Below are 12,147 nucleotides of genomic sequence, written 5' to 3' on the forward strand. Positions count from 1 at the left end.
AAAAATACTTTTCATTGTATTTGGTCATTATAACGTAATTTTACGAACAGATTTTCCTGACTTTGTGGCTAATATGAAGTCTCGTGCATAATAGCCGCTCGGTGAAACCTGTCTCCAAACAACGAAGTATTTCCTTCGTAACTATGCTGATAACACTTTGTGTTTTTGTCAAACATTGGAGCTTTGTATTCATTCTGAAGGTTTATTGTTATTAATATTGAATAAAAAGTAACTGGGATATATCATTGTTAATTATCATTCAAATTTTAGGTAAATTATTTTAATTGGCATCTTATACGGATTTTATAAGGGAAATACGGATTTTGGAGGTTGGTTATACAGGTTTGATTGACCAAAGGTTGACATGTATGCCAGTGGCCGGCGAGGGCCTTTCTGTGTGGAGTTTGCATGTTCTCCCCGTGTCCGCGTGGGTTTCCTCCGGGTGCTCCGGTTTCCCCCACAGTCCAAAGACATGCAGGTTAGGTTAACTGGTGACTCTAAATTGAGCGTAGGTGTGAATGTGAGTGTGAATGGTTGTCTGTGTCTCTGTGTCAGCCCTGTGATGACCTGGCGACTTGTCCAGGGTGTACCCCGCCTCTCGCCCGTAGTCAGCTGGGATAGGCTCCAGCTTGCCTGCAACCCTGTAGAACAGGATAAAGCGGCTAGAGATAATGAGATGAGATGAGATGAGACGAGGCGCTTAATTTGGAGCAGGAATACACTACGGCCTCATGGCCAGCAGAGGGCGCGCGTGGGCTTACTGTCAGCTGATGACGTGGCCCGTTAAGGGGGGAAAAAACATGGCGGCGCCCGTAAATGAGCACAATAACAGTAATAGCATTGACGTTTGTAAGCCCAGGTTAATAAATGATAATGATCCTGATACCGAACATGCATCAGAGCACAGAAGCTGTATGGATCATGTGGGTGAAGTGGTGGAGAAAGAAATTGGTGACGATCTGAAGTCACTGAGAAAAGTCAAGGGGCTTCTTGAGAAACTGACAGCAGAGAACAAAGTGTTAGAGGAGCAGGTAAGAGCAGGGTACAGTTCTTCTGCAGCACACTTGGCATGAAACGGTTGTGTATTTGTTTTAGAAGTTTAATTATTAAGCAATAAATCAATAAAATCTGTTATTTGTGCCTTTTTCGAGTCGTCTCACAATGTATTGCTCCATACTAATATATAGTGCACTAAGTAGGGTAGGCAGCATGATTTGGAACTATTACAGTATACTAGAGCTGTCTAATATACAGGTGTTCAATCATAATATATTGGCTTAACTTACCTGTTGTCAGTGCTGAGACTATTTTGATGAATTACAGAAATATAATCTGATTATTATCTCATCTCATTATCTCTAGCCGCTTTATCCTGTTCTACAGGGTCACGGGCAAGCTGGAGCCTATCCCAGCTGACTACGGGCGAAAGGCGGGGTACACCCTGGGCAAGTCACCAGGTCATCACAGGGCTGACACATAGACACAGACAACCATTCACACTCACATTCACACCTACGGTCAATTTAGAGTCACCAGTTAACCTAACCTGCATGTCTTTGGACTGTGGGGGAAACCGGAGCACCCGGAGGAAACCCACGCGGACACGGGGAGAACATGCAAACTCCGCACAGAAAGGCCCTCGCCGGCCACGGGGCTCGAACCCGGACCTTCTTGCTGTGAGGCGACAGCGCTAACGTCACATCCATAACGGAATTTCGTCACATCCATAACGCTGACTTTTCCTTCCGAAACTCTGCATGAAATACAAAATATTTTAAACAAAAATTTTTTAATATTCACCTTGGACCCCTCTATCAAATGGATATCTCCATTTCGACATTAGGTTTACAATTTCACAGAGTTTAATAAAAATGTACAGTAACCCAAGAAAAGTGATACTTTTTCTGTCACATCCATAACGCATCTTTTATTGGCATTTTCTGGCATGCCCTAGATGTACTATGGGAATTGTTCTTGTTCTATCACTTCTCCAGTATGGTACAGCCTTAAAATATGCAACACCTGTTTAAATACTGGGAGACAATAAAACATGCACTGGGTCATTTGTTGCCATTTTGAGTTCAAGTGTCACGTCCATAACGCTGGAATTGCTCCTAACCACTACACCACCGTGCCGCCCCTGATTATTATTATTATTATTACAATACACTGAGATCCTTGCACAGTGCCAGATCACCTCCACCGAGGTTCTACTCACTCGCACTTAGCTGCAATGGTGTGGTCATGTTGCTCGCATGGGAGAAGAACAACTTCCCAAAGCCCTTTTGGAGAACTGTGCAAAGGTAAGGGTTCCAAAGGTGGACAGCGGAAACACTATAAAGACGTTCCGAAGGCCACACTCAAGCAGTACGATATAAACCCAGACACTTGGGAGAGGACTGCTCAAGATCAGAGCCAATGGCACCACCTGTGCCACACTCGCTATCCGGCCTTTGAGGTACAGAGAGGCTTGTGGAGAAGTGGCAACGTAGGCATGCTGCCCAAACCTGGAACACCCAACCTCATGCACCACCATTCACCTGCAACAAGATCTTTTCATCTCGCATCAGACTCATCAGTCATCAACGCCATCGTCACTGAAGGCTCTGAGGAGGACGTTTGTCGCAAGGAGGAGGACATTGGTCGCATGCGACGAGTCAGACCATCATTATTATTATTATTATTTAACAATCAGTTATTCATCAGTGTGTTTTATTTGACTGTGAACTATATCACACAATCATGATCTGTATGGTTATATGTAATGATAAGTTTATTATCATGCATCCATTATCTGTAACCACTTATCCTGTGCAGGGTCGCGGGCAAGCTGGAGCCTATCCCAGAGACAAACAATCGTTCACATTCACGCGTACGGTCAATTTAGAGCCACCAATTAACTTAACCTGCATGTCTTTGGACTGTGGGGAAATCGGAGCACCCGGAGGAAACCCACACAGACACGGGAGAACATGCAAACTCTACACAGAAAGGTCCCCATCGACCACTTGGCTTGAACCCAGAACCTTCTTGCTGTGAGGCGACAGTGCTAACCACTACACCACTGTGCCGCTGAGTTCATTATCAGTAACTGCTTTATCCTGGTTAGGGTAACTATACATCTGGAGCCTATCCAAGGAGCACTGGGTATGAGGGAATACACCATGGCTGGGATGCCAGTCCATTGCAGCACTCCATGCACACACACACACACACACACACGCCTATTTACACCTGGGACCATGCAGATGCAGAGAGAACATGCAAAGCACCGAACAAACAGTAGCCCAAGCTCAGGAACTATCATACAGAAAATATGAATTAAATAAATCCAAAATGGGTTAAATTTAGGATTCAAATATTATTTACAGTCCAGAGAAATACAATGAGCCAGCACTGTGTCTGGTGTACACTGACTGTAGATGTACCATCTCGTACTGAGTATCAGATCAGACTTTATATATGGCATGAATGTGTGTTATGAGAGTTGATACAATACTGATTATGCAACTTGTTACAGATCAGTCAGTATTGAATTAGTATCTCATATCGCCTGACTCTCAAGTCTCTGATATCACGATCATATAAAAAAATGGGGGGAAAAAAGTAGAAATTGTGCATCTTTAATATTAGTGGTGCTTATCTGTACATGTAGGTGATGACTGTGTCCAGCTCAGTGCCTTTGCGTGTATCAGCTGCACTCGCTGCTGCAGAGGAGTCCCGGTCCAAACTGCAGACTTTACTTCAGGGAGAAAGAGTCCTGTCCAACACCCTGCAGCAGCATCTTCAGGGAGCACAGAGCTGGGCTGATCGCCTCAGACAAACCCTGGGAGAGCTAGACACGTTGGAGAGACACATGAAGTATCTCCAGTGTTTGTCTCGGATTGAAGAGCTCAGGTAAGAGGCTAGTATGTTTCCCAGAATTAGTCTACACTTTCTTCTGCATCACAATTTCAGCTGTCTGAATTGCATAGTTACCGTATGTGATTTTTTTTTGTGTGTGTGTGTGGTCTTTATTTGTGTTTAAAACAGTGACAGCATTCAGCAGTTCCTGATGACTAACAGTGTCTGGGAGGCAATCGGTGCAGTAGGCAACATGGCCACTCTGGACATGGGTCTAAAAGAGTCAGGTTGCACACACCTCCGAGCATTCCTCAGAGAAACATTGCACTTCTGGCATAAGATCCTGAAAGACAAACTCTCAAAGTATGAATAATTTTTTAAAATATCATAATAAATGTCAAATTTGTTTTAAAGCAGAATTTATGTTAAAGATATATTCCGCTTGGAATTTTTCTCCACTTTTGGACATTTTGACTAGCCTGGCAAGCCAGACTAAATGTGAATATTTAGTCTGGCCTCGATCCGTAGACATTTCCGACGGGGGTAGGAGGAACAAACCGCTGTCTTTCAAACTGTCTCTGTGCGTATAGGCCAACGCTCTGACCAATCAGCGCAACAGTGACTGTGACGTAGTCAGAGCGACAGAAAGCAGTGGGGGAGGCCTTGAAATAATTTTTCAAAATGCGTATTAATTAATAAACAGGTTCTAGATATTAAGAAGTTTGGAGATAATGACCACAAGTTTGGAGTCTGTACCACATACTTAACATACACTCTTATTTTTTTCAAGTGTTTTTCAAGGGTTTGCTTAAACTGTTTTTGAGAGTTTTTATTTAGTGGTGTTTGGTGAAATAATTTCCCTTAAATTTAAAATAACGGGAAAATAAGAAACAATCAAAAAGTATTGTTTCAAAGCTGTTTATTAATTCTTCGTACTGCACAAACTAGCCCCATCCTTTTGGCTACGAGCGGAGCCAGCTGGTAGATCAGACTTTTGCCATAGCCGGTCGGCAAAACAGCGAAAACGTCCTTCTTGAAAAGGAATGAGCGGAGAGCCTCTTCCTGCTCATGTTTCAACGAAAACTCCAAGTCTAATTCTTCTAAAACTGATTCCAAAGCGGAGTCAAACTAGCGCTGTTCACTAGCCGTAGCCATCTTTCCTGTTGTGCTTTCTCCAGCGTCGCGCAGCCTTGTCGTCACTCCTGCAAAAGCCCGCCCAAAGAATCCAAACAAAAACCTTGCGTTGTGATTGGCGGGCACGATTTGATGCCCGGGGTGTTTTTGTTTATATGGTGCGAGGCTAGACCCACTCGCTAGGCAAAAATATTTTTGGCCGCTAGGCGGGTGGGTCTAGTTTACTAGGCTACATTTTGACCCCAGGAAATTAGAAATGTGCTTTTGTCAAATGTTCCAGGTAAACTGATATGGTATTGTTGCTGATTGTATGTGCACATATTGTGTGGCAAAACCAGTGACTTATTTCTTTATTTATTTTTAAAACTCCCCACTCACAGCCAAATCCAAAACTTGCTCACTTTTTGTTGGGGGCATGGACATGACATGCTACATTAAAAACTTTATTATACCAGGACAATAAGGTCATGTACCTCTTCATTTTCCTTAGCCTATATTAATGCACTTTACTAAATTTAAAAAAAAAAAAACGAAATGCCATGTGTTATTATATTACTTTAACTATAACTTTTAGCCTGTGCATTTTCCGGGCAGCCAAACCAAGGGATTGGGCAGCACGTTGCAGCTTTTCCTTTTCTGGTGGATGAGCTACAGTAATAACTATATAATCTGTGCACATCTGGGGTCACTACTGCAATGGTTGTGCCATTCAGTACAACATTATGGCATTTCATTTCTCAACCTGCAAAAATGTTGAGATTTATTTGATTATATAAAAATGTACCAGGCCAAGCACTGATCTTTACAGTACAAACACAACCCAAATGAACAGATTTCCGTTCAAGTTCATTTAGGGTTTCAGAAAGTTCATGACAAATCAACATCACGGTGTTGATTTAAAACCGCAAGTTGGCCTAGTGGTTAGCGTGTCCGCCTCTCAACCGGGAGATCGCAAGTTCTACTCGCGGTCGGGTCATACCAAAGACCATCATAAAAATGGTACCTACTGCCATCTGGCAAGGCATGCTGCAATACGGATGTGAGTAGGGAAGTCAAACTCTCGTGGTTACCAGAGGACAAGCCCTCCACTGTAACCCTAGCTGTATAGGCGAGAGGCCGAGGGCTATCGAAATGGAGATCGGCGCCGCACCCATACATCTTAAAGAGTTGGTTAGTACTGGGACAGGAGACTGTCTGGGAAGACCAGATTCTGGCGTGAGAGGGACTTTGACTTGACTTGACGGTGTGGATTTGTGTTTGGTTGTTATTGCTGATAAAATTTAAAAACTCCAGTCAAACCAAGTTGAACTGAACAGTGTTGCTGAGTTCCATGAGGGTACAGTCAGTTGTACTTGAGTCACTGTGTCTGTTTAACAGAACCATAACTAGAGCGCTTGTTGTGTCCAGGGCCAGTTCTTGTTTTGCATTGGATGTCCTAACTCTCTGTTTCCCTTAATTTCAGTGATTTTGAGGAGGTGCTGACGCAGCTGCACTGGCCAACAGTGTCTCCCCCGATGCAGTCTCTCACTCCGCTGGCCAACGCTCAGGAGCTCAACAGCCAATTGGAGCTGCTTGTTTCTCAGCTCATCTCCCTGCAGACATCGTATCCTCTGTACTACATGTACACACACTCAACACACAGTCAGCATACCTATGCCACCAATTAGTCTACGGTCAGCTGTTCAGCGTTTTTGAATGTTAGCTAATTTTTAGACCAGGTGTTTTCATACTTTTGCAGCCAGGGGTTAGCCTGGCAAGCCAGACTAAATGTGAATATTTAGTCTGGCCTCGATCCGTAGACATTTCTGAAGGGTGGGGGAGGAACAAACCACTGTCTTTCAAACTGTCTCTGTGCGTATAGGCCAACGCTCTGACCAATCAGTGCAACAGTGACTGTGACGTAGTCAGAGCGCGCAGTGGGGGAGACCTTGAAATAAATAATTTTTCAAAATGCGTATTAATTAATAAACAGGTTCTAGATATTAAGAAGTTTGGAGTCTGTACCACATACTTAACATACACTCTTATTTTTTTTCAAGGGTTTGCTTAAACTGTTTGAGAGTTTTTATTTAGTGGTGTTTGGTGAAATAATTTCCCTTAAATTTAAAATAACGGGAAAATAAGAAACAATCAAAAAGTAATGTTTCAAAGCTGTTTATTAATTCTTCGTACTACACAAACTAGCCCCATCCTTTTGGCTACCAGCGGAGCCAGCTGGTAGATTAGACTTTTGCCATAGCCGGTCGGCAAAACAGCGAAAACGTCCTTCTTGAAAAGGAATGAGCGGAGAGCCTCTTCCTGCTTATGTTTCAACGAAAACTCCAAGTCTAATTCTTCTAAAACTGATTCCAAAGCGGAGTCAAACGCGCGCTGTTCACTAGCCGTAGCCATCTTTCCTGTTGTGCTTTCTCCAGCGTCGCGCAGCCTTGTCGTCACTCCTGCAAAAGCCCGGCCAAAGAATCCAAACAAAAACCTTGCGTTGTGATTGGCGGGCACGATTTGATGCCCGGGGTGTTTTTGTTTATATGGTGCGAGGCTAGACCCACTCGCTAGGCAAAAATATTTTTGGCCGCTAGGCGGGTGGGTCTAGTTTACTAGGCTAGCCAGGGGTGCCTTTAGCTATAAAAAAAAAATCCATGGTCCACAGCGTATTTTTTGTTTTACCGTAATCCAAAAATATTTGGCTCATTATTTGATGCTGTTTGGATTAAACACATTGAAGTGGCCAGACAAACATCTAATACCTTGTGGCAGTGGGGGCGTGGTCAAGCGTCGGTCTGTGACCGGAGGGTGTATGGCTAGGAGAGTGTACGTGTGTCACTGAAAAGTGCAAAAATAAAGAGTTTTTGGAACTCAGTTCTGGCCTGCCGTCCTTCTGTGCTCCACCCACCCACTCTGAAGTCTACAGTGGTGCCGAAACCCGGGAGCGGGTGGGTGGAGCACAGAAGGATGGCAGGCCAGAACGGAGTTCCAAAAACTCTTTATTTTTGCACTTTTCAGTGACACACGTACACTCTCCCAGCCACACGCATACACACGCATTAGACATCTGGTTCGGGAGAGAGCTCCCTTCCTCTGCCCTCTCTCTCCTTATATAGGGCGTGGTTGCTGGGAAGACACACAAACACAGGTTAATTCACATCAGGTGTAGTGATTCTGCCGCTTACCTTCCCTGACTCCGCCCTCCGGTCACAGACCGATGCTTGACCACGCCCCCACTGCCACATACCTTTAAAACCTCAATATAATAACTTGGATAATGGTGGGTTGTGATCTTTACCAACATAATTTTTAAAAATCCCATTCTGAGAACAGCTATCCAAGGAAATTTGACAATATGAATATATGTATCGATGAAGAAGAATGAGAAATAACTCATTTATTTTTCTTATGGAAATCAAAAGATGTACAGTATAAGTAATTGTGAAGACAAAGTAAAAACAATATTGAAATGTTCCAGACAAGGAGAAAGCGGTGTCAGTGTTATTGCCTTTAACCCATCACAGCGATGACCTTATATCAGAGAAGAAGGAGGCACCCAGTCGGCCTGGCCTGCCTCAGACCCCCCCACTCTCACTTCCTGTTCAGATCATGCTGCAGCCTCTCAGTAAGCGGTTTAGGTATCACTTCACTGGGAACCGGCAGACCAACTCGCTAAGCAAGGTGAGAATATGTACTCCTTTAAAACCTATGGTATGAATGTATAGTGGGACTGGACATCTCATCTTATCTCATTATCTCTAGCCGCTTTATCCTGTTCTACAGGGTCGCAGGCAAGCTGGAGCCTATCCCAGCTGACTACGGGCGAAAGGCGGGGTACACCCTGGACAAGTCGCCAGGTCATCACAGGGCTGGGACTGGACATGTGTTATGATATTGAATGTATTTAAAGTCTTATCATGTAAAACAGAATTTTTTCTAATAATTTACAGAGACTTTAAAATGAACTCGGTTTGTGATGTTAGGACAAGAGCGTCAGGGCTTCGAATAGAACGCATTTGATGTACGAATTATTAAAGGATGATCTGGTACCTGCAGAATCTGTGTACAAAGCTGAATAGTCAGTCTGAGATAACGTCATGGAAAAGTATGTATCAGGATTTGTATTTTAAAAAAAGAAGTCCTGAATTTTGAACATCCCACAGAGAAACATTTAAAGCTAGACTGCCTTTCAGATTTTTCAAGTGTAGGTCATAAAAAGAATTTTCCCTGACACCCAGTTATTTTTATTGAGTGGACCAAAAGCTACTGAATTCGAATCACAGACTTCCAATTTCATTAGTTTTTTTTAATAGAACAATTAATAAATTTAGGGCCACGTGACCCTAAATTCTCCGTTATTTTTTTCCTGCTTCACCATGATCCAGTTCAAGATACTACATCATGCATCGCATGGTGAGCTTTCCCCATTTGCACAAGGCATTGTGGGATACACATTTGAAACAGGACAGAACAATGGAGGATGCGAATGAAACGTGAAAGACCGACTACAGTAACGGAAAGCGAGAAGAAAAGACGTTATGTTGCGAAGGAAAGGAAACGCAGGACCAAACAAATAAATATCGGCGGTCAGCGAGCACCTCGGTGTGATCAGCTGTTCGTTTAGCAACAGAATGATGTAACTGTCAGTGCACGGTCAAAGTTAAACCTGTAGATGGCAGTAATGCAACACTGGATGCCAGCTGCCGTAAAACCCAAAAGAAGAAGAAGGTAAACCTGCGCATGTGCACACAGGCTTCCTCTGTCTGCTTGACTGCGCGAAGCAAGTGATTTCATGCACATTATTTGCTAGGGAGTCTCCTCAAATTAAATAATTTCCCAGCCACAGAATGGCCTGTTTTTTGAGACATTACAGAAATAAACAAATAATGACCAAATTTCAGAGGGAACTAAATTTCACCAATTTTATGAAATCGAAAGGCCGTCTAGTTTTAAATCCATTATTATTACATTGAAAGAATTTGGCACAAACACAAGCTCTGTTTAGAGCAGGCCAATGACCAAAAATCAGTGACTGGGTAAAGAGGGGGATTATTCAGAGTCGGAACAAAGAGCTAAATCATGGTTGTAATAGTAATATATTTTAACAGATTGTCTACTGGTTTATAAAGCGCTGAGAATACTACAGTGCAACTTCTAGCTATAGTTCTAATTTGTACATTATGGCTTTCTTTACGGCACGGTGGTGTAGTGGTTAGCGCTGTCGCCTCACAGCAAGAAGGTCCGGGTTCGAGCCCCGTGGCCGGCGAGGGCCTTTCTGCGTGGAGTTTGCATGTTCTCCCCGTGTCCGCGTGGGTTTCCTCCGGGTGCTCCGGTTTCCCCCACAGTCCAAAGACATGCAGGTTAGGTTAACTGGTGACTCTAAATTGACCGTAGGTGTGAATGTGAGTGTGAATGGTTGTCTGTGTCTATGTGTCAGCCCTGTGATGACCTGGCGACTTGTCCAGGGTGTACCCCGCCTTTCGCCCGTAGTCAGCTGGGATAGGCTCCAGCTTGCCTGCGACCATGTAGAAGGATAAAGCGGCTACAGATAATGAGATGAGATGGCTTTCTTTATAATGTTAAAGATGTAGGCCTTTACAAGCTTAAAAATAAAGCAGTTTATTATTATAGATACACTACCGTTCAAAAGTTTGGGGTCACCCAGACAATTTTGTGTTTTCCATGAAAAGTCACACTTTTATTTACCATCATAAGTTGTAAAATGAATAGAAAATATAGTCAAGACATTTTTCTGGCCATTTTGAGCATTTAATCGACCCCACAAATGTGATGCTCCAGAAACTCAATCTGCTCAAAGGAAGGTCAGTTTTGTAGCTTCTCTAAAGAGCTAAACTGTTTTCAGCTGTGCTAACATGATTGTACAAGGGTTTTCTAATCATCCATTAGCCTTCTGAGGCAATGAGCAAACACATTGTACCATTAGAACACTGGAGTGAGAGTTGCTGGAAATGGGCCTCTATACACCTATGGAGATATTGCACCAAAAACCAGACATTTGCAGCTAGAATAGTCATTTACCACATTAGCAATGTATAGAGTGGATTTCTGATTAGTTTAAAGTGATCTTCATTGAAAAGAACAGTGCTTTTCTTTCAAAAATAAGGACATTTCAAAGTGACCCCCAAACTTTTGAACGGTAGTGTATATTTTTTAATTATGGTGTACAGTGCTGTCCACAATTATTAGCACCCCTTGTAAAGATTAGTAAAAAGGGTTGGGGGAAAAATCCACAGTTTGGTCAAGTCACTTCCTTTCTCTTCATCATTCAGAGGATTTGGCCTCTGTGTCACCTCATGTTTGTTCTCCAGTTAATCAAGAAATCATGGATTATAGCTTGAAAGTTCGTATACACTCCAGTCAAGTCAAAAATGTACAATTTTAATGGGAAACATCCTTCAGTTACATTGTGTTCACTATAATTTCCAGGGGTGCCAATAAGAGTGGCACATATGTTTTTGTTGAAAATAATTATTTCTTGATAAGGGAGTTGTTTTTCTGTGAATAAATTTATTTCAATTAAAGATTGGATTTTTCTCAGTGTGAGATGAAGCTACTTTACGAAAAGGTGGCTTTTATTCTAACCCTTTTTACGAATCTTACCGTAACAAGGGGTGCCAATAATTGTAGAGGGCACTGTAAATTACACACGGAGAGATAAAGTAAGCACAATCTGAGTCACCTTATGTCCCCTGGTATTAGCCGCATTACCTGGATTGAAAATCGTTATACTTTTGCTCTGATAAAGAAAAGGAAAGACAAACATGGTGTGATAAAATATTAACTGTAGTCCTCTGTCCCCTTATAGCCAGAGTGGTATCTGACCCAGGTCCTCATGTGGATGGGCTACAATTCCAGCTTCATGGAGGAGAAGATTCAGCCCATTTTTGACCGTGCCGCTGCCAAAGTCAATGCAAAAGTAAGAAAGATTAGATTAGATTAGATTCAACTTTGTCATTACTCAGTATAAATACAGGGTAACGAAATGCAGTTAGCATCTAATCAGAAGTGCAAATAGCAGAAATGCAGTATAATACAAATAAATACAGTATGTGCAGATAAGCAATATGTATAGATGAATGCAGCTATGTACAGCTAGTGCAAATGAGACGGTTATAGTGAGTAGAGAATGTACAGATAAATAAATAAATAGGATGTTCAGTAGTTCTG

General features: G+C 42.7%; 1 protein-coding gene across 2 annotated transcripts in view; it reads left to right on the forward strand.

The window, feature by feature from the left end:
- Positions 1-770: 770 nt before the first annotated feature.
- Positions 771-12,147, forward strand: part of rint1 (RAD50 interactor 1) — a 30,454-nt gene continuing 19,077 nt past the window's right edge. For both annotated transcript variants that reach the window (XR_009651012.1, XM_060903237.1), the window contains exons 1-6: positions 771-1,031; positions 3,656-3,897; positions 4,033-4,206; positions 6,440-6,580; positions 8,484-8,640; positions 11,786-11,896. Coding sequence is in view for 1 of the 2 variants with exons in the window: in XM_060903237.1 (XP_060759220.1) it covers positions 771-1,031; positions 3,656-3,897; positions 4,033-4,206; positions 6,440-6,580; positions 8,484-8,640; positions 11,786-11,896 (1,086 nt within the window). In the remaining variant the exon portion in view is untranslated. The remainder of the gene's footprint in view (positions 1,032-3,655; positions 3,898-4,032; positions 4,207-6,439; positions 6,581-8,483; positions 8,641-11,785; positions 11,897-12,147) is intronic.

This window comes from Neoarius graeffei, chromosome 21 (genome assembly GCF_027579695.1).
Source record: "Neoarius graeffei isolate fNeoGra1 chromosome 21, fNeoGra1.pri, whole genome shotgun sequence".
NCBI lineage: Eukaryota > Metazoa > Chordata > Actinopteri > Siluriformes > Ariidae > Neoarius > Neoarius graeffei.